The sequence below is a fragment of the Macaca mulatta genome, chromosome 11 (genome assembly GCF_049350105.2).
Source record: "Macaca mulatta isolate MMU2019108-1 chromosome 11, T2T-MMU8v2.0, whole genome shotgun sequence".
Classification (NCBI taxonomy): domain Eukaryota; kingdom Metazoa; phylum Chordata; class Mammalia; order Primates; family Cercopithecidae; genus Macaca; species Macaca mulatta.
Window position 1 is genome coordinate 114,712,040 of NC_133416.1, and position 23,881 is coordinate 114,735,920.

The window sequence follows — 23,881 nt, forward strand, 5'->3', positions numbered from 1 at the left end:
TAATCAGTGGGGTGACACCTTTTATTGAGTGCCTGCTGTGTACACTAAACAATGCCAGTAGCGTGGGGAAGGTAAGAGCTCTGAAGCTGGTACATTTCCTGGTTCCACCATAAATCGGGTCAGGTTCCTAAGCTTTTCTGAACCTCAGTTTCCTTTTCTATAAAATAGAGAAAATACCAATGCCTACCCAGAGTGTAGCTGCAGTGATTCAATGAGCTCACATCCATAAAGGTGTCAACCTAAATAACAAACAGAGAAGGAGATTCTCTAAAAGAAAATCATGTTTATCTGGGAATAGGCCTTGCAATGAGAATGTGCATGCCAGAGTATATTCTCAGAGAAATACTACGTGTGTATTTGGGGGCTAAAGGAAGACAATGGTCTTTAATGGAAAAATGAGGAGGAGGATTACAAAATTGTTTTTGAGATAATTATCCTTGGCTACAAGGATCAATAAATAACAAGGGTGGCACCAGTCTGAGATTGGACTGGCAGTTGCTAGTCACATGTCTTCATATAAGTAGAGTGTGTGTGTGTGTGTGTGTGTATAAGGATACCATGGCCTTTGTGCAAGGCTGTGATTTTTGCAGAGGTTTTCTGTGATAGTTCTTGTTATCAGGCATTTGTGCATGAGAATCTTCCCTTCATGGCCTTCCCTGACTCTCTTCATCAGGGATTTTAACACAAATGATTCCATTTTAATTCTGACAGCTTTCACAAGAGGGTTTGCCAAGGTGCCTGGCACATGGTAAATACTCTATAAATGGCTGGCTACTGTTGATTTCCACAGTGAGATCCACTTAAATCATATATCAGGTCACATCTTTCCTCTGTTCAGAGTCCTCCACTGGCTCTGGTTCAGTGGTTCCCCATCTGACCCACAGGAAAAGCCAAAGCCCCAGAATTACTTCCAGCTCCCCCCATCCCCTACCCTCCCCAGACACTCTCCTCCATCTTCCCTCTGTCCCCTACTTGTTCCTTGAACACAGCAGGCATACCACAGGACCTTTGCACTTACTCTTCCCTCTGCCTGAACTGCTCTTCCTCCAGGTATCCCCATGGCTCACTCCCTGACTACCTTCACATTTCACCCAAATATTACCTTCTCAATGAAGCTTTCCATGACCATTGTATTTAAAATCATAATACTCTGAGGACCCTTGTCTTAGTCAACTTGGGTCTCTATAATGAAATACCACAGACAGTGTGACTTAAAACACAGACATTTATTCCTCATGGTTCTGGGGGCTGGGAAGTCCAAGATAGAGGTGCAAGACAATTCAGTTCCTGGTGAGGTCTCACTTGCTAGCTTGCAGATGGGTACCTTCTCCCTGTGTTCTCATAGGGTGGTGGGGTGGGGGAAGGTATTCCTCTTCTTATAAGTCCTCCAACCCTATCATGAGGTTCCACCCTCATGGACTCACCTAACCCTAATCATTTGCCAAAGGCTCTATCTCCAAATACTATCACATTGAAGGGCAGGGCTTCAACATATGGATTTGGGGTGATGAACTTTCAGACTATGGCAACTCTTCTCCCCTTCATTGCTTTACTTTTATCCCCAGAAGTTACCATCCTAAGATATACTCTATATTTTTGTTTTTTAATAATAGGTTTATTGAGATATAGTTTGTATACAATTTACCTTTGTAGAGCATACAGTTCAGCAGTTTTTAGTATATTTACCAGGATATGCAACCATGACTATAATCAATTTTAGAACATTTGTATTACCACAACAAGAAGCCCAGTACCCATCATCAACTACTCCCCTCTCCTCCCACCCACATTCTGTTTTTTTTTTTCAAATTATTTCTCTATCCCCCTAGTATATAGAACATAGTAGAAACATTTTATTTGCTCACTGATGTAACCCTAGCACCAGGAATACTGCTTGGCATATAGTAGGCCCTCAAGAAACATGAAGGAAGGAAGAGAAAGAGAGAGTGGTTGGGAAATGGGAAAAGGAGGGAAAGAAGGGAAGGGAAGGGAAAGGGAAGGGAAGGGAAGGGAAAGGAAGGAGGGAGGGAGGGAAAAGAGGTAGAAAGATGCAAAGAAGGAAGGGATAATCAAGGTTGAGGTATCCCAAGTTTAAGTAATAATTTACCATGCTTATATACCCCCAAATTCAGGACTGTGCTCTCTGAGTCTGACCAACCACAGGAAAATAATCCTGTATTTACTTATGATCCAACTGATTATCAAAAAATTTAGCTGAGTATTAGTTACTGATGGAATTGAAGCATTGATCACAGAAATGCTAGAATGTGTTAAAGTGGGAGTTGGTATTGAAATTCCAGCAAATCCTAAACTATGAAGGGATTTAAGACCCAAAATGCAACTTCCACTTCTTCCCAGAGGAATTCCCTGGACACCCAGATAGGCACCCTCCATTAAGCTTACGGCCTGCACCTCTGGAAAGGGAGTCAGTAGCTGATCGAAGCTATAGGGGGTGCTTATGGCCACTAGAGAGCTACTTTCCTGGCATCTGAATTTGGAAATTGGGCTTCCCATTCCCTTCAAACCTCTGAAGTTACAAAACACCTCCTGTCACATGGCCTCCTAGCTACTGGTCAGTCCTGTGATTCTTCTGAGACTTTTGGGTGCCACAACACCTTTGGCAATCTGGTGAAACCTGTGGACCCTGTCTCAGAATAATATTTTTAAATGCATAATGTGCAAATGATTACAAAGGAAACTGATTACATTAAAATTCAACCATCATAATATTTTTAATCTCAATTGTGGTATAGTAGTTCTCTGTTTTTTTTTTTTTAATTAGCATGTGACATAACAAGATCTAGCAGCAGGTCAGATGTCCCCATGATTTGGGGGTAATATGTGTGAATGCTGTTTTGAGATGTCTGCTACAAGTGGAATGGGGTAAGGAAATATCTGCATTTTAATACGTACTCAGGGCATTCAGAGGCAGAAGGTCCAAGCAGCATTCTTGGAGAAACATTGCTCTAAGAAGAAGTGCTACACATTTGGGACTTCAGTATTTTCCAGGACATGCTCATGACCCTAGAAATGTAGGATCTGGCTACCGAGTTGGGACATAGCTTTGTGGGACAACCCCAGAAGAGGCCCTCATACCATGTGGCTCACATGCACTGTCCCTAGGGTCTCAAAGCTTTGTCCTGGGATGTCTCAAAGTCCTCCCGTGGCCTCCAGCACCTGGATTGGGCTATGCATAATTCCAGCGCTCTCTTCCAAGAAAGGATTTGCTAAACAAATCTGCTCTTTGCCTAACAGGCAGCCTGCAGGAGCTGCTTGCCGCATAAATTGTTTTTAAGGACAATTTGCTCTGTAAATTAAATGCTGTCCTCATTGAATGTTGACTTTTGCATATGAGTTGTTGGCACACAAATGGGTGTTGCTAATTGTGAATGGGTTTTGTACATTAACTAAGTCAGCCCCGTAGAATGTGCACACAAGGAAACACTTTGATAAGTCACGTCGGCGGCTGAAAGGAATAAAATTGCCTTTTTTTCTGATCTGACTGTCATTTAGACTGGCTTGCTCTGTGGTCTGAATCAATACAGCCTTGCTCTCTGTGTACATAGAGAGCTGTTCTTCATATTCAAAGGTTGCTCTGCCAATGTGGACGGTAGAAACCACTGTTTTTGCAGCAGAGGTGAGATGGAGAGTTTGTTCTCAGTCATCCCTGCTCTTGTTGAAACAGGGACACGTCTGGCTAGGGTCAAGAGGGGAGCCCTATTTTAATAGCTAATAACAATAATAATGGCAGCAGCTGATGTTTAATGAGCCAGGGAACTATGCTAAATGTTTACAGGAAGTACTTCCAACATGTTATTATTGTCCTCATTCGATGATATGGGAATGGAAGCAAGAGGAGGTTAAACAATTTGTCCAAGATCAACCACACCTGTGAATTGAATGGCTCAAAATTGAATCCAGGCTTCTCAAGGTAAAGCTTTTATACTTAACCACAAAACTACACTCCCTCCAGGGAAGTCCAGAAGATATTTCCACTCAGACCTGAGATTCCCCACCTCTGTACCATCAGGGTGGCAGTTGGGTCTGCGTTCCCTGCAAATCACTCTGAAGATTTGCAATTTGCTCTGTAGGGTGCACTGTGGATACTCTCCTGTAAACTAAACTGGAGGTGCGAACATTCACAAAGCTTACAATACCTCCCCAAATACAGCAGGCGCTACGTGATGACATTTCAGTCAATGACAGACTACATATATGATGGTGGTCCCATAAGATCATAATACGGGCCAGGTGCAGTGACTCACACCTGTAATCCCAGCACTTTGGGAGGCTGATGTGAGGGGATTGCTTGAGCCCAGGAGTTTGAGACCATCTTGGGCAACATAGTGAGACTTTGTCTCTACAAAAAATAGAACAAAATTAGCCAGGTATGGTGGCACGCACCTGTAGTCCCAGCTACTCGGAAGGCTGAAGTGGGAGGATTCCTTGAGCACTGGAGGTCAAGACTGCAGTGAGTCATGATCACGCCTCTGCACTCCAGCCTGGGTGACAGAGCAAGATCCTGTCTCAAGAAAAGAAAGAAAGAAAGAGAGAGAGGGGGGAGAGAGAGAGAGAGAAAGAAAAGAAAAAAGATTGCTGCATTTTTTACTGTACCTTTTTTATGTTTAGGTATGTTTAGATACACAAGTACTTCCCGTTGTGTTACAATTGCCCACAGTATCAGGACAGACACATACTGTACAGGTGTGTAGCCTGAGAGTGATAGGCTACACGCTACAGCCTAGGTGTGCAGTAGGCTGTAACCCTAGGTTTGTGTAAGTGCAGTCTACAGTGTTCATCCAACAATGAAATCGTCTAAGGACATATTTCTCAGAACCCGTCCCTGTTGTGAATCAGTGCTGGGCTGTATTTAGACAGGGGAGCACCTCTGCAGACTGGGACTCCTCCTGGTAACCCTTGCCTGTTTCCTTGGGGCCTCATATTAAAATCTAGAACTGTCTTGATCACCCGAAATGTCCAAAGCACTTATCTTTGTCCAGCCTGTTATGGCTTGAGGTAGAAACACATCCCCTCTTTCTGGAGCACCTACTGTGTACCAGCTGCTTTGAATACCTTTAAGGTATTATTCTTCTCCTTTCGCAGATAAGCAAACTGAGACTTAGGAAGGATAAATGTCTTGCCCAAGGCCACTCATCTAGTAAGTGGCAGTCATAATTAAAACCATTTTTTCTTTTTCCCTCTGCTGTGCTGTGTGCAAATCAGCTTTGTATTGTGAGCACCTAACACCATCACCCACAGCTCAGGAAATGTCCCTTGAATGTCGAATGAATAAATGAATGACCTAAAGTGAACTTGTCTGAGAAACAAAAACAGAAGAAAATGCTGCGAGTGGGACTGTTAATGAAACCCAGTCAGATAATAAATTTTCTATTGAGCTGAATTTTGAACTCAGGGACGTAGAGCTGAACCTATGCAGGTTCTAAAATATTTGGTTAGCTAAATCAAGAGGCCACAAAAATCACCAAACTGACACCAGCTGGCAAGTCTTTGATCCTGAGCCCTGGGAAATTTGCCGGGCAATGGACATCACAGTTGACTTAGAGTCCGGTGGGCGGTCCAGGTCTTCTTCCCCGAACCAGTGAGTAGGGCTGGGGAGGTAGGTCCACCCAATCCCCACAGGGCTGTGGGGAAGCAGAGGCCCTGGCTTCTCTCCCTTTAGGACCAGTTTGCTTTTGGTCCCATCTAAGTCCATATTTGTGTCCTCTGAGACCTTGTCTTGGCTCTTCTGCCTGTCACTCAGCCTTGCCCCCAAGCTCCCAGTTAAACCCCCAGCTGACAGTCGTTAATTATAGTGTTTGCTTTCTGTTAAAAGAAAAAAAAAATGAGGACTTCTTCATAAAATGTCTCTTCCTGTTGTCTTTTCACACTAGACTGTGAAGTTGCTGTCCCCAGGCAATTAGGCAATCAAAACAGGGCAATTACTTTCCACCGCATAAAAAGCTTTTCTGGGCTGTCTCTCCTCAGTGTCACCAGAAGAAAAAGCAACCCCACAAAAAAAGCGCTTTTTGCTTGGACAAAGTTGTCTTTCCCCTTGTTTGAAACGTAAGTGGGCTCTTTTCTGAGAGTCCCCTGCCTCCAGCCCCTAGGGTATACCTGTAATCTTCTCATGTGGCAAAGTGGCCACTGGCCTACTGATATTTCTTGAATATTCCACCCATGCCCCTACCACAAGGCCTTTGCACCTGCTGCTCCTTGTGCCTGAAATCTCTTCCCCTAATATTCTCAAAGCTCCCTCACTTCATTCAAGCCTCTTCTAAAATGTCACCTCCTCAGAGATGCCCTCCATGACTGCCCCACCCACTGACCCCTCCCCACATCACTCCCTATTCCCTCTTCTGCCTTAATTTTCTTCTTGCACTTGTTACCACCTGACATGGTATATATTTGTTTCTTTTCTGTCTCCCCCACCAAGACTGTAAATCCCATAAGAGCTGAGACTGTTTTTTTGAGACGGAGTCTCACTGTTGTCTCCCAGGCTGGAGGGCAATGACGCTATCTCAGCTCACTGCAGCCTCCGCCTCCTGGATTCAAGCAATTCTTGTGCCTCAGCCTCCCGAGTAGCTGGGATTACAGGCATGCACTACCTCGCCCGGCTAATTTTTGTATTTTTAGTAGAGACAGGGTTTCACCATGTTGGCCAGGCTGATCTCGAACTCTTGAGCTCAAGCCATCTGCCTGCCTCAGCCTCCCAAAGTGCTGAGATTACAGGTGTGAGCCACTGCATGTGGCCGAGACGTTTTTTTTCTTTTTTTTTTAAATATCACTGCATCCCCAATGCCTAAAACAATGTTCAGCACACAGTAGGACACAATAATATTTGCTGAATGAGTTAATGAATGGCAAGCTTCCAGCTGAATCCAGAGGTCAGCCTTCTCTTGCTGCATCTCTGTTCCTTCATCTCTCCTTCTCCATAAGAATAAATCTTTCATTACTCTGTACCTAATGACCTGGATTATATGTGGGTTTTTTTCTTTTCTTGTTTCTTTATTTTTTTCTCAAGGAGAAGGGTTTCAGTCAGACGAGTTAAACAGCAGTTTATGATACTGCGGAGTGACTTGGTTTCCTCATCTGTGCTGTGTGACTTAGGGCAAGTGACTTGATCACTCTGATTTCCGGTTTTATTGTCTGTGAGAAAAGGGTGACAATACCTCCTCTCCCAGGGTTGTCAGAGGTTTGGGAAATGTACTAGAGTAAGTGGTAGCTGGCATGGACAGAAGGAAGAGTAGGGAAGGCAGTGAAGGTACTGTAGCAGCATGGGTTTGGGCAGAAGGAGCCCACCATTGGAATCTGTGACTCTTTGTCCTAGAATGGTCACACCTGGCATGCAGGAACAATGGTTTCTTGGGGGCTCCACAGATGATCCTGAGTCAGGTAGGTTAGAGTAGCATTTCCCCAAGGGTGGCACTGGAAATGATAGTAGGTGATGCACAAAACACCTTCTAATTTAAATTGCAATATATTTTTATGAGTACTAGGACAATATTAGTTTTCCATTTATGGCACTGATATGAAATTTTCTCTTAAAATGAATTTATATGTGTGAAATAATTAGCCAATTTAAAGAAAACTATTAAGTAAATAAATTGTATCAGCAGCACACAGATATGAGACACATCATGATGGTGATTCCCAAATGGCTGATATTTGGGAAACATAGTTATTAGTGGACTGATTCTCAGGTAGGCTTCTAAAATCAAACTCCAACTATCCAAACTCAGTTCAGTTAGTGACTATTGGATTTGTTGTTTTGCGATCATGACACTGACAAGTAAAGCAGCAGATAGCATATATTATAGAGCAGGGTTTGAAAGGAAGCTAGTGACTTCAGGGATCCCTGTGCCAACTCCATCTCCCATGGCCAGCCCTCCTCAGAGAAATCTTTGGGACCTCTGACCTTGGGACTAGGCTGCTGCTGTTGCTACTGCTGCTGCTGATGGTGATGATGGCAGCAGTGATGGTGACAATGATGGAGATGATGACGGTGGTCATGGTGATGATGATGGTGATAGTGATGGTGATGATTATGGTAATAGTGATGATGATGGAGATGATGATGGTAGTGATGGTGATGATAGAGATGACTTTGGTGATGATGATGGTGATGTCTGAGATGATGGTGGTGATAATGATGTAATGGAGATGGTGGTGATGGTGATGATGATGGTGATGATGATGATGGAGATGATGATGGTGATAGTGATGTATTGGAGATGGTGGTGATGGTGATGATGATGGTGATGGTGATGATGATGGTGATGACGATGATGATGATGGAGATGATGGTGATGATGATAATGATGGTGATGATGATGGTGACGATGATGGAGATGATGGTGATGACAATAATAATGGAGATGATGATGGTGGTGATGATGGTGATGGTGATGATGTGACAGTGATGGTAATGATGACAGAGATGATAATCATGATGATGTACATGATGGTAATGATGATGGTGGTGGGGATGGTGATGAAGGTGAAGATGAAGATGATGATGGTAGTGATACAAAGAATAATAGTACTGAACACTTATTAAGTGCTTACAATGTACCAGACTCTGTTCCAAGTGCTTTAAATGCTTTATATGCATTTCTTCATTTAATACTATGAGGTAGGTACTATTATTGCCCTAATTTTGCAGATGAAATGAAGGTTAGGTAGTTTATGTATATTGTTTGTTTAATTCACAAAACAAATTCATTAGGTCATAATCATTCTCACTTACAGAGACATTAAATAACTCACCTAAGGTCGCTCAGCTATTTAGTAGCAGGTGGGAGGCTCTCAGTCTGAGTATCAAGAGCATGTTCCTAACCACATGCCACACTGCCTCCCCTTCCCGGAACAGGACAATGGATGAGGCATGATCTCTGCTTTTGAGACTCAGTAGGGAAAGCAGATGTGTGGATAATTAACTGTGAAATGCAACAGAATTAAACACGTAATGTGTTAGACTTTATAAGCAGGATTTGCAGGTATATAGAGAAAAGAGGGACTTGATTCTGATCAGGGACATCCTGGGGGGCTTCATGGAAGAAGTCGTATTTGGTCATAGCCTTGAAGGTCTTCAATTGTTAGGAGAATGCAGGAAAGGGCAATTAAAGGTGGGAAAACAAGAACAGAAGAAGGGAGCCTGAAAATGCAGGGCAAACTGAAAGGTGCTCTGAGGAGATGGTGAGACGGTTAGCTCAACCAAGGCAAAAGGCACCTGACCATCAGGCTTCCCAGTGCCTTGGGGAAGTGAATGAGTGGAGTAGGGGCTGAAAATGATTCTCTTCTCTTCTCCACTTCCTTTTGAATCTTCTTGTTTTGAGCTTTTTTAATGGAAGTTTTTGAGAGAGACAGAGGGAAAGATAAGTGTCTTCCACCCTCAACCGAGATGGAAGGTGCAAGAAAGTAAATGCCACCTCAGTAAGCTTATTATTCTGGTAATACAAGTAGCACATGCCATAATTCAAAGTTCAGAAACTACAGAAAAATTGGACAGAATGTCACTGATAATCCCACTAGGGAGAAAAGTCCTTGGTCAACACTTTGGGGTTTTTTCTCCCTGGTGTTTACTTAGTACATAGTTTTTAATAACATAATCCTGATTATACTGTATGCAATTTTGAATTTTGCTCTTTTCTACTTCACATTTTAATATGAGGATTCTTTTTTTGGTATTGCAGTTCTATAAAATCATTTCTAATGGCTGCATAAGTTTACTATTTTATCATGTGGATGTACTAGAGTTTATTTAATCATGTTTTTTATTTTTAAACACTTGTTTGTCAAATTTTGGATCCCATAAGTAAGATTTGGGTGCAAATCCTTGTGCATGAAGATTTTGCTACATTTTGAATTCAAATATTGGGACAGATTCCCAGAAATGGAATTACTGAGTCAGGAGTTATGAGTAGTTGTTAGTACCTTTGCCACATAATGCTAAATTGCTTCAAGATGGACCGAGAGCTGGCCAAGGCTTCATTGGGCTGCCTTTGAAAGAGGGACTCTGATTACTTGGAGTGAAGAGCACAGACCTTAGAGTCAGACAGACCTAGGTTGAAATCTTGTCTGCCTCTTATTAACCTTGTAACCTTGGGCCTCTTTTCTTGTCTGCAAAACATTGTTCCTTAACTTTGGCACTGTTGTCATTTTGGACTAAATTATTTGTTGTGAGAACTGTCCTGTGCATTGTAGTATGTTTAGCAGTATCTCTAACCTCTAGATGCCAGTAGCAAACCCCTGGATGTGACAATCGAAATGTCTCCAGACACTGCCAAATGTTCCCTGGGAGGCAAAAGCAACCCAGTTGAGGATTACTACTGTGAAATTGAGATGATATTAATACATACCTTATGGAGCACTGTTAGAATTAAAAACAATGTATATTAAATACTTTTCACAACACGTGATACAGCTTTTACTATTGTTACTAGTAATCGTGGTAATAATAGTTTCTCACTGCTGGATGCTACAGAAAGGACTCTGGAGAGGACAGACTGGATTAGCTCAAAGGCCAGTCCCAACTCCAGGAGCCTCTGGTTCTTTGATTCTTTGGCCAATCATCCAGCGATGTCTCCGTTCCTCTCAATCCAGAGGTCAGAGAGTGGCCTGCTATTTAGAACACCTGCAATGCTAGTTACAGGAAAACCCCTCAGCCCTCACAGGACCCAAGCCTAGCATAGGGAGATGCCTAGAGTCCAGGAAACTGCATTATTCTGGAGAGGAGATTCACTCTTGGATAGTCCCTCCCTGCTCCCCACTCCTGCAAAACCAAGCCGCTGCAGCATAGCACCAGTTTGAGAGTAGTCATTACTAGACTACATCCTGCCCTGGAACCCAGTAGCCCCTGCATTTCCATACTCTCGGGACTCAGCTAACATCTCCCACATCCACTCAGAAGTCTGCAGCATCGCAACACCAGCTGGACCCAGCAGTGCAGCCACATCCTCAGCACCTAAGCCCAGTCAGTGCCCTATGCCATGGGGAACAGGTGGTCTTGCACATCAGGGAGGCTGCCTCCAGGACATAGGAAGCCAAAGCACACACTCCCCAGTACTTGAGAGCTTCCTGCCCCAGGGCCACCACCAATAGCAAATTTGCCCCCTCCAGTGGTCCCACACATCACTCAGGGACCTAAAGACAAGACTACCAGCATCAGTACCCAAACACAGCACCCAAGAGTCTGAGGATCAGCTCACCCAGGGTCTGCCATCACCAGTACCCGTGTGTGCCATTCAAGGGCCCCAGGACAGGCCCAACCAGGGCCCACTGCCACTGCTGTCCAGTGAACCTGCCTCTTCAGTGGTGGGACCACCATGCACCTTTGTGCGCTATCTAGGAGCCCAAGGTCTGGCCCATCCAGCATCCTTGTCCCCAGCAAAACCATACCACATCCATCACGAACAACTACAGTCTAAGCTAGTGAGGAACATGCAGACACTGCTGACATTGACTACAGCGGAAGAAATCATACAAAGGCTACACTGCTGGACCCACCCAGAATCAAAGCCAAAGAATCCTACCCAACTAACACTATATATACATCTACAGCAAAAAGTCTTTCCTTGCAAAAGCTACTCCATAAAATTAGAAAAAGCAACTGCATAGGAAGCCTATTTAATAAAATAATAGCTGAAAACTTCAAAAGTCTTGTGAGTGATATAGGTGACATTCAGATAAGGTAGCTCAAAGATCTCCAAATAGATTAAACCCAAAAAGATCCCCTCTGGGGAACATTATAGTCAAACTGTCAAATGTCAAAGACACAGAAAAAATTTAAAAGAGCAAGAGAAAAGCATCCAGCTACATATAAGGGAATTCCCATCAAACTAGCAACAGATTTCTCAGCAGAAACCTTACAGGCCAGGAAAGAATGGGATGATATATTCAAAGTGCTAAAAGGAAAAAAAAAACATCCTGTCAGCCAAGAAGACTATATCCAGCAACGCTATCTTTTAGAAATGAAGGAGAAATAGTCTTCCCAGGACAACAACAAACTGAGGGAATTTACCACCTCTATGCCTGCCCTACAAGAAATGCTCAAGGGAGCCCTACATCTGAAAGTAAAAGGACAATATCTACCCTCATAAAAATACGTGAATGTATAAAACTCACTGATAAGGCAAATACACAAATGAGAAACAGAAAAGGATCAAATATTACTACTACAGAAAACCACCAAACTGCAAAGTTAAGCAATAAGAGAGGAAGAAATATACACAATATAATATACAATATAAAAAACAATCTGAAAACAATTAACAAAATGACAGGAGTAAGTTTTCACCTATCATTAACAACCTTGAACGTAAATAGTTTACATTCTCCAATTAAAAGGTATAGACTGGCTGAAAGAATAAAAAAGCAAGACCCAGCTGTGTGCTGCCCACAGGAAACTCACTTCACCTGTAGAGATACACATAGACTGAAAGTGAAGGGATGGAAAAAGATGTTCTACACAAACAGAAACCAAAAGCTTACAACAGTAGCTGTATTTATTTCAGACAAAAATAGACTTTAAGTCAAAAAAAAAAAAACATAAAAAGAGACAAAGAAGGTCATTATACAATGATAAAGGAATCCTTTCAGCAAGAGAATATAACAGTTTTAAATATATATGTACCCAACACCAGAGCACCCAGATATATAAAACAAACATTATTAGCTAAAGGGAGAGATTTACTGCAACACAATAATAGTAGAGGACTTCAACACCCCACTTTCAGTAATGGACAGATCATCCAGACAGAAAAATCAACAAAGAAACATCAGAGTTAAACTGCACTTTAAGCCAAATGGATTTAACAGACATTATACAACTTTTTACCCAACAGCCATAGAATACACATTTTTCTCAACAACACATGGAATATTCTCCAGTTTAGACCATATGTTAGGTCACAAAACAAGTCTTGACAAATTTTTAAAAACTGAAATCATATCAAGTATCTTTTCAGACCACAAAGGAATAACACTAGAATAACAAAGAAATAACGAGGAACTTTGGAGATACATGGACATTAAACAACATGCTTCTAAATGACCAATGGGTCAATGAAAAAATTTAAAAAGAAATTAAAGAGCCACCCACAGTGACATGCATCTGTAGCTCCAGCTACTCCGGAGGCTGAGGCAGGAGGATCACCAGAGCCAAGGGGCTTGAGGCTATAGTGTTCTATGGTCACAACTGTGAATAGCCACTTCATTCCAGCCTGGGCAACATAGCAATACCCTGTCTCTCAAAAAAAAAAAAAAAATTAAGAAATTCCTTGACACAAATAAAAATGGAAACACAACATACCAAGATCTATAGTATACACAAAATCAGTGCCAAGAGAAAAGTTTATAGCAATAAACACCTACATCAAAATAAGTAGAAAGATTTTTAATAAACTGCCTAACAATGCACTTTAAGGAACTAGAAAAGCAAGAAGAAAGCAAACCCAAAATTAGTGGAAGGAAAAAAAATAATAAAGATCAGAGCAGAAATAAATGAAATAGAGACTAAAAAACAATACAAAAGATCAACAAAATTAAAAGTTTTTTGAAAAGATAAACAAAATTGACAAACCTTTAGCTAGACTAAGAAATAAACAGAGAAGTCCCAAATAAATAAAATTAGGGACAAAAAGGAGGCATTACAACTGATATGACAGAAATACAAAGGATCATTAGAGACAATTATAAACAACTATACACCAACAGATTGGAAAGCTTAGAGGAAATGGATAAATTCCTGGACACGTACCACCTACCAAGATTGGACCATGAATAAATAGAAAACCTGAACATAACAATAACAAGTAATGAGATTGACTCAGTAATAAACATTCTCCTAACAAAGAAAAGCCCAGGACTGGATGGCTTTACTGCTGAATTCTACCAAACTTTTAAAGAAGAATTAACACTAATTTTTCTCGAACTATTCCAAAAAAACTTGAAGAGAAGTGAATTCTTCCTAACTCATTCTACAATGCCAATATTATCCTAATACTAAAACCAGACAAAATCACAACAAAAAAGAAAATTATAGATCAATATCCTCAGTGAACATAAATGCAAAAATCCCAACAAAATACTAGCAAAGCAAATTCAGCAGCACATTGGCAAAATAATACATCATAATCTAGTTGGATGAATCCTAGAAATACAAGGATAGTTCAGCATATGCAAATCAATAAACACACACATCACATCAGCAGAATAAAGAACAAAAGCCATGTGAGTATCTCAATAGAGGCAGAAAATGCATGTGACAAAATTCAACATCCCTAAACTGTCAACAAAGTAGGCATAGAAGGAACAAACCTCAACACAGTGAAGGCCATATATGACACACCCACAAATAACATTATATTTAATGGGGAAAAATCTGAAAGGCTTTGCCCTAAGAAATGGAACAAGGATGCCCACTTTCACCACTCTTATTCGAATTGTACTGGAAGCCCTAACAAGCAATTAGGCAAGAGAAAGAAATGGCATCCACATCAAAAAACAGGAAGTAAAATGGCCCTTCTTTGCAAATGGCATGATCTTATATTTAGAAAAATCTAAAGACTCCACCAGAAAACTGTTAGAACTGAGTAACAAATTCAGTAAAGTTGCAGGATACAAAATCAACATACAAAAATCAGTAGTGTTTCTATATGCCAGTAACAAACTAGTTGAAAAACAAACCAAGTAAGCAATCCCATTTACAATAGCTACAAAAAAAAATACCTAGGGATAAATTTAACCAAGGAGGTGAAAGATCTCTACAATAAAAACTACAAAACACTGATGAAAGAATTGAACACGGAAAATGGAAAGATATTCCATGCTTATGGTTTGGAATAATTAATATTGGAAAATTACCATCCTACCCAAAGAAATCTACAGTCAGTGCAATCCTTATCAAAACACCAATGACATTATTCAAAGAAATAGAAAAAAGACACCTTAAGGTTTATATGGAAACACAAAAAAACCTAAACAGCCAAAGCAATCCTAAGCAAAAAGAGGAGGCATCATACTACTTGACTTCAAAGTATACTAAGCAATAGTAACCAAAACAGCATGGTGTTGGTATAAAAACAGACACATAGACCAATGGAACAGAATAGAGAACCCAGAAATAAATCCATATTTCCAGCCAACTGATTTTTCAACAAAGGGACCAAGAACGTATATTAGGGAAAGGACACTCTTTTCAATAAATGGTGCTGGGGAAACTGGATATCCATATCCAGAAGAATGAAACCAGATCCCTATCTCTCACCATATACGAAAATCAACTCAAAATGGATAAAGACTTAAATGCAAGGCCTGAAATGTAAAACTCCTAGAAGAAAACACAGGGGAAATGCTTCAGGACATTGGTCTAGGCAAACATTTTAGAGGTAAGACTTCAAAAGTACAGGCAACAGAACCAAAAATAGATAAATGAGCCTATATCAAATGAAAAAGCTTCTGTGCATCAAAGGAAACAATTAACAAATTGAAGAGCCAGCCTTTTGAGTGGGAGAAAATAGTTGCAAACTATTCACCTGACACAGGACTAATGTCCAGAATAGACAAGGAACTGAACCGCAAAAAAAAAAAAAAAAAAAAAAATATGATTTTAAAATGTGCAAAAGATCTAAATAGACATTTCTCAAAAGAAGACATACAAACAGCCAACAAGTATATTTTTAAATGCTTAACATCAATAATCATCAAGGAAATGCAAATCAAAACCACACCGAGATATCTCACCCCAGTTAGAATGGCTGTTATCAAAAAGAAAAAATAACGAATACTGGCAAGGATGTAGAGCAAAGGGAATCCTCACACACTATTAGTGGGAATGTAAATTAGTACAGCCATTATGGAGAACAGTGTGGAGGAGCCTCAAAAAACTAAAAATAGAACTGCCATATGATCCAACAATTCCACTACTGGGCATTTATCCAAAGGAACAAAAATTAGTATATCCAAGATATGTCTGCACCCTCATGTTTATTGTAACACTATTTATAAAACCAAGATATGGAGCAACCTATGATGAGTTCATCAACAGATGAATGGATAAAGAAAATGTGTATATATACATACTGGAATACCACTCAACCATTAAAAATGAAATCCTGTCCTTCATGGTGACGTGGATGAAACTGGAGAACGATATATTAAATAAAATAAGTCAGGCACAGAAAGATAAATGCCACATGATCTTCTTCGTATATGGAATCATAAAAAAATTGAGCCTATAGAAGTAGAGACTAACATTATAGTTATTAGAAGCCGGGAAGAGTAGCTGGGATAAGAGGATAGGAAGAGGTTGGTTATAGATACAAAATTACAGCTAGATCAAGAACCAAGTTCTAATGTTCTATGCCACTGTAGGGTGAATATAGTTAACAATAATGTATTGTATATGTTCAGAAAACTAGAAGAGAGGATTTTGAATGTTCCAAGCACAAAGACATGATAAATGTTTGAGGTGATGGATATGGTAATTACCCTGATTTGATCATCATACATTATGTATATGTATCAAAATATCACTGTGTACTCCATAAATATGTGCAATTCTTATGTGTCAACTAAAAAGGATGAAAAAGAAATAGAATTGCTTCTCACATCTTCCTGATGGCAGCCTTCCCCCTTGGCTTTCCCTCCGCCCTCCCTTGCTCACTCCAGGCTGTCTGCAGCACAGCCTTCCTCCCAGAGAACAGTGAGTGTCAACATGGCTCAGCTACCAGGCAGCCCACACCCTTCAAACTGCTTCTCTCTGGGGGCAGTGGAGGCCAGGTCTACCTCAGATCTGGCCAGCCTCAGAGCTTCTCAGACTCTGCCCTCTAAATGCAGATTCACAGGAATTCCAGCCTCTGCGCCCCGCAGTTTTTCAGAGTCCCCAGGTGGCATCTGATATGTAACCACCACTTCTTCCTGCCAGGCTGTGGCCCAGCTTGGGGCTGCCCACAGCCTGCAGCCTTGGCCTCCTGTGAACCTGCATGAGCCTATGGCTGGGGCTGCCTTGGAGGACCCTGACCTCCCAGCCAAGGGCAGGACTGGGAAGTCTCCAGGCCTCTCCAAAGCTACTGGCATCAACCCTGCCTCCATGGTCTGTGCAGCTCTTCCCCACTCTATGCCCACCAAGAATGCCACCACCAACAGACACCAGTGGAAGGGATGCTGAGCTGTTCTGCCAAAAACCCTGGGGATGCAGAAGCAGCTTGGGATCTCCGGAGGCCTCACTGTGTCAGCGCTGCCCCCAGGGCATGAAGACCTCTGCCTTCACAGGGCAGTGTGGTGTAGGGGAGAGCCAGATGGCAGCAGCTTCCAGGCCAGTTCTTGGACTCAGTGGCAGTGTACTTTTATTAGTTCTCTGTGCCTCACTCTCCTCATTTGTGAGATGAATATGCTAGCAGGACCTGCCCCATTGGATCATGTGGCACTTAAATCGGTATAACAGTTATACAGTGCTGAGAATTATCCTGCACACAGGAAGCACTAGCTGCTGGTTTGCTGTCATCCACCTTAGCCTCCTCAGGTGACCCCAGAGCTCAGCTGCCTGAGCTCCTCCTCCTTTTCACAGCTTTCAGGGAGCAGCTCTTTCAGCTCTGCCAGAGGCCAGGCAGGAAGTCTGATCAGAGAAGCCAGGCTTCTGTTGATTTCGGTACCAGCTTCCTTCCGGGCCTCCCTCATTGTTGAGTTGCTTCTTCCACCCCTCCAGGCTCTTCCTGCTCGGTGATTTCTCACAGCCTCCTTGGTCACTTATGCAGGTTGACCCATCTGCCACCCCGCTGTCCTCCAGACAGACACCAATGGGACAGACTCTGAGAACCCCAAGCTGGAAGCTCTGCTCCATCAGCAGAGGCCGACCAATCTCCGGAGCCCCCACTCCACCAAGTGGGCCCCACTCTGGAGTGTGTGATGGCACCGACTTTGGGAGAAGTTTGGGATTTAAGCCTCAGACTCTTCATCAGAATTTTTAAGGGCCCCACCCAAAAGTGGGTTCTAGATTTGTGGCTTTTTGGAGGCACTGTGTTGTAGTGACAACACAAGCCAACATTGTATGTGCAACTCCAGGTTGGAGTCACAGTCTGCCACTTGCTGAGTGACGCCTGGGCTAGTTGCCTCCCCCCTCAATTTTCCCATCTCTGAAATTGATATAATAATTCCCCCCTCGTGTGGCTCTTATATAAATCAAATCAGAAAACGTGTATAAATGCCCGGAGATGTGGTGGGTGCTCAGCCTATTGGGGCTTCTACCTCTGCTGTCTCCTTTTCCTCTACTCTAGGTCACTGTCCTCATCGGAAAATCAAAAACATTGTCACAGTGCCTGATCCTACCCCAGGCCTCTGTCTTTGAGTTTTCTTCTAGATCCCTTCCCAACTTTCACTGATTGGCAGCTCTTATTCTGACCAGTGGTTGGAGCTTCCCCTTACTAGGCTACAGTGATGTGAATGCCTGGAGGCAGGCACCCAGCTTAACTTCCTTTTTTTTCTTCCTCCCAAGGAGTGCAATCTCTAAAAGATGAGAATGGAGAGAAAAAGGAAGCAGTAGCAGCTAGGGATCTCAGTGCCCAAAGGGACCCCAGGGGTGAGCAGCTTTGCAGTGTAGAGTCCTAAAAAGTCAACCCCAGCATGAAGCAGCATATCAGGTGCTCAGGATTCAGGGTGCTGGCAGGACTATCCCTCTCTGTCCCATGTACCCAGCATCCTGGTCTCACCACTCAGAAAGGAGGAAGAGCAGGCAGGCCATGAGCCCAGGAGAACTGCTTATTCAATGCCAAGTGTGCCAGGCATTTGCACATTTTGCACTTAACCCTCATAACCACCTGAGAGGTGAAGATTATTCCTCACCTGAGAGGTTAAGTGACTCACCTGTGTTTACACAGGCTAGAGCTGAGATTTGAACTCTTTCCTCTGACCCCTACCTAACTTTCAGCAGTAGTTCCCCACGTTTTCCATCTGCAGCTGCCCTTGTGTCTTCCCTGTGATCTGCCTCTAAAAAAGAATGTCCTTCCTTGATGCTTTTAAATTTTTTCTTGGATGAATTTTCCAGCTGTGGGAAATGGAGAGTGGAGAGGCAGGCTCAGGCCTGGGTATGTGAAGATGCAGACAGATGTAAGGATGTAACCCCCTGCGTTAGTCTATTCGTGCTGCTCAAAACTTCTGAGACTGGAAGATTTATAAAGAACAGAAATGTATTTTCTCATAGTTCTGGAGGCTGGGAAGTTCAAGATCAAGATGCCAGCCAGGTCAAGGTCAAGTGGTCTGGCTCTCTTTGCCTCCAAGATGGTGGCTTGTTGCCATGTCCTCATATGGCAGGAGGTGGAAGGGCAAGAGAAGAGTGTTCCAGCTCCAGGAGAGAGAGAGAGAGGAAAAAAAATTTACCTTTCCTGTGCCTTTTTGTTCTATCCAGGTCTTGGTCACTTGGATGGTGCCTGCCCACATTGGGTGAGGCCAGGTCTTCCTCACTCAGCCCACTGATTCAAATGCCAGTTTCTTCTGAAAACACTCTCACAGACACACCCAGAAATAATGTATTACCAGCTATCTAGGTATCCCTTAATCCAGTCAAGTTGACTCCTAAAATTAACCATCATACCCTCTGCTGCCATCTGCTCAAGGCCCTGATCTGTTGGCCAGGCACTGAGCTCAGTGGATTATAGTCTAGTTAGGCTGTCCTAACAAAGCCTTAGGACTTAGATAACATAGAGCTTTCCATTGTTTTGACAACTCCTATTAGAAACAGGGGCTGCTTGTGGCTCACTCCTATAATCCCAGTACTTTGGGAGGCTGAGGCAGGAGGATCACTTGAGGCCAGAAGTTCAAGACTAGGCTGGGTACAAAAGCAAGACTCCATCTCCACTACAAAAAATTAAAAATTAAAAATTAAAAAATAGCCAGACATGGTGGCTTGTGACTGTAGTTCCAGCTACTTGGGAGGCTTCGGTGGGAGGATCACTTGAGCTCAGGCTGCAGTGAGCTATGGTCACCCTGCTGTACTCCAGCCTGGGTGACAGATTGTCTCTTTAAAAAAAAGAGAAAAAAACAGTAGCTGCTTGGAATCTTGTCTTGAGAAGGACTTTAAGGCTGCATCTGTAGTCAGTCAATCAAGAGCTCTGTGAACCTCATTCCCATAGTCAACCCCCCTAAAGCTGGTGAACAGTCCTCTTGTCAGTCATCTTTTGAAGTAGTGGCCCCTCCCTCAGGCAGGAAACAGGAAGCCAGGAGATGAGTCCTAAGCCTTTGGAAGAGCAACTCCTGCCTCTCACTTTGCCTCACTTACTCGAGTTTGGATGTTAGGTAAATGTGTCACGTTGAAATGTACAGCAGGATGGTGGAGAAGGGGTGAGATAAAAAGGCCTGGTTTCAGCTGAACAATGAGAGGGGATGGGGAAGACACATCCCCCCAACAGGGGCTAGCATCATGTCAGATATTGTATTAGTCAGCATTCTCCAGAGAAACAGAACCAACAGGATTTCTCTCTCTCTCTCTTTCTCTGTAGAGAGAAAGACTGAGAAAGTCATTTATTTTAAGGAATTGGCTTATGTGATTATGGGAGCTGGCAAGTCCAAAATTTTGCAGTGCAGGTCAGCAGGCTGGAGATTCTAGTAGAAGATGTTGCAGTCTGGAGGCAGAATGCTTTCCCCTTCGGGGAACTTCAGTCTTTTCTCTTAAGGCCTTCAATTAATTGGATGAGGCCCACCCACATTGTGGAAGGTAATCTGCTTTTCTCAAAGTCTATTGATTCAAATGTTAACCACATCTAAAAAATACCTTCATAAGGGAACAATAGACTCTAGGGACTACCTGAGGGTAGGGGATGAGGGGGCATGAAAATTGAAAAACTACCTGTCTGGTACTATGCTGTTTACCTGGTGACAAAATAATCTGCACACCCCTGTGACATGCAGTTTACTCATGTTACAAACCTACGTGTGTACCCCCGAACCTAAAATAAAAGTTGGAAAGGAAAAAAAAAAGCTTCTTTAGAGCAACATCTAGACTAGTGTTTGATCAAAGAACTGGGTACCATGACCTGGCCAAGTTGACACATAAAATTTACCATCACCGGCCAGGCGCTGGTGGCTCACGCCTGTAATGCCAGTACTTTGGGAGGCCAAGGCAGGTGGATCACCTGAGGTCTGGAGTTCGAGGCCAGCCTGGCCAACATGGTGAAACCTCATCTCTACTAAAAATACAAAAAAATTAGCCGGGAGTGGTGGTGCATGCCTGTAATTCCAGCTACTCAGGAGACTGAGGCAGGAGAATCGCTTGAACTCAGGAGGCAGGGGTTGCAGTGAGCCGAGATCGCGCCACTGCACCCCAGTCTGGGCAACAGAGTGAGACTCTGTCTCAAAAAAAAAAAAATTAAGCATCACAGATATCTTAGTCAACTGTCTCCTAAGGTATGCAACAGATTCTGATGTGCATGAGAGGATCATAAGTGGGACAGGGCCAGTGCATTAAATAATATTGATTATAGAGTGATTATTTTAAATTCATTTGAATATTAATTACTTTAAAAAGAAAGGCTCCATTTGATATGAGCCCTTAACACTTCTCTAACACCTGTTATTTATAAAAAGGAAAACAGGGCCAGAATTCAGCTAGAAATTAATTAAATTTGATCCTTGAACAATGTGGGACTTAAGGGCACTGAACCCCCATGAAGTCAAAACTCTCTGTGTGACTTTTGACTCCCCAAAAACTTACTACTAATATCCCACTGTTGACCAGAAGCCTTACTGATAACATAAACAGCCCACTAACATATATTTTATGTTATATTCTTATATATGATATTCTTACAATATGTAAGCTTGAGAAAAGAAAAAATTATTAAGGAAACCGTAAGGAAGAGAAAATATATTTGCTATTAATGAAGTGGAAGTGGCATCATAAAGGTCATCATCCTTGTCGTCTTCATGTTGAGTAGGCCCAGGAGGAGAAGGAAGAGGAGGGGTTGGTCTTGTTGTATCATGGGTGGCCGAGGTGGAAGAAAATCCATATATAAGTGGATCCACGGAGTTCCAGCCTGCGTTGTTCAAGGGTGAACTGTACACTGTTTTGTTGTCATCAAATTTACTTTTATAGGGCCAAGCATGGTGGCTCATGCCTGTAATCCCAGCACTTTGGGAGGCAGAGGCGGGCAGATCACCTGAGGTTAAGAGTTCGAGAGCAGCCTGGCCAACATGGTGAAACACCATCTCTACTAAAATTACGAAAATGAACCGGTTGTGGTGGCAGGCACCTGTAGTCCCAGCTACTCAAGAGGCTGTGGCAGGAGAATCGATTGAACCCAGGAGGCAGAAGTTACAGTGAGTGGAGATCATGCCACTGCACTCCAGCCTGGGCAACAGAGACTCCATCTCAAAAAAAAAAAAAAAAAGGAAAAAAAAGAAAAATACAGTGTGATAACCAAGTCAAGGCAGGGGTGACTCCAGAGGGGGTTTCCTAGAGGAATTAATTTAAAAGCAGATACCTGGATGATCAGTAGGAGTTAGCCTGGAGAAGAAGAGGGAGAGAATGTTCTGGGCAGAGGGAATAGCATATGCACAAGGCTCAGGGGCAAGAGAGAGCATAGCCCATTCTTATGACTACCGTTAAAGCAGTGTTGGCCACAACATAGAGGGTGTGTCACAAGGCGAGGGAGGCAGTACTCAGGAATGGGACTCAAAGAGCTTCCTGCGCCTTGTTAGAAACATTGGGTTCCAGAAAGGCAGGGTTAAAATGATCTTAGCAGCTCTCTGTGCTTGAAACAGCACCCCAGATTCAGTAAACCCTCCTATGCCAAATAAATGAATCCATTCCTCTCTGCTTGGTATGTAACTTCAAGGTCTCATGGACTATTTCATTTAAGTAAGGGACTGCAAGGACCAGAGTCTCTACAGAGATCTTCAGGTACAGTTTCTCTGCCAGTGTTGGCTGCCTGGAGGATCTGAAATCTTCCTTCTGTCCACAGGTGACCTGGTGTCCCGTGCAATGCATCACCTGCAGCCCCTCAATGCCAAGCACCACGGCAATGGCACCCCCCTGCACCACAAGCAGGGGGCGCTGTACTGGGAGCCGGAGGCCCTGTACACCCTTTGCTATTTCATGCACTGCCCGCAAATGGAATGGGAAAACCCCAATGTGGAGCCTTCCAAAGTCAACCTCCAGGTGGAAAGGTAAGAAATGCCTTGCCTTGTGGTGGGTGGGTACTGCCTCCAGGGTGGGGCAAGTGTCCAAATGGGGAGGATGATGGGGGTAGAAAGGACTCACTTCCTAAAACTTGCCAGAGTGGTCCGGTGGGAACTTTGCACTCTGAGTGGGTATCTTAGACCTGTGTGGGGGTCCTTGAAATGGGTTTTTACAGGGCTGGTTCTGTTTAGGATAAAACTGGCCTGTCAGATAAGTGGGTCTGCAAATTCCAGAGGGGTAAGGGCCTCTGCAGTGAAAGTGGCTTCCTCATGAAGGCAGTCTTGGAGGACGCCACCGCCTCGCGTGGGAGTTATCTTCATCTTCTTTCATCCTGGCTGCCCTGGGACCCGGGAGAACCAGAAGCACCTGTTCAGCCAGAAGTGGGCCTCTCGGGTGTGCAAGGGGCTTGATTGCCCAGGGGGAGGCAGTGTGACGGTTCTTTGAAGCTGAATCCTCATGGGGAAGGAAGGAACTGGGAGAGGACCCGGAGACCGCCTGGAGGCCTCCTCTCTGCCTCACCACTTCCTTTAGCAACGGGTTCATAGATCCTCTCCCCACAGTGCCTGATGAATCAGGCCCCTCCTCCATATAGACCCATTTACTCTAAGTACTGTAGGTGTGACCCATTTATCAGAAAGAGTGGTTAAGAGAGCAGGCTCTGTGATCCCGACTGCCTAGGTTCAAATCTAGGCTCTTCTAATTAAAAGCTGGGGA

At 43.1% G+C, this 23,881-nt stretch overlaps 1 protein-coding gene across 4 annotated transcripts in view; it reads left to right on the top strand.

The window, feature by feature from the left end:
- ABTB3 (ankyrin repeat and BTB domain containing 3) overlaps positions 1 to 23,881 on the top strand; it is a 338,657-nt gene that overhangs the window by 199,049 nt on the left and 115,727 nt on the right. For all 4 annotated transcript variants that reach the window (XM_028829828.2, XM_028829830.2, XM_028829829.2 and 1 more), the window contains exon 3: positions 22,950 to 23,154. In XM_028829828.2, the coding sequence (XP_028685661.1) occupies positions 22,950 to 23,154 (205 nt within the window). The remainder of the gene's footprint in view (positions 1 to 22,949; positions 23,155 to 23,881) is intronic.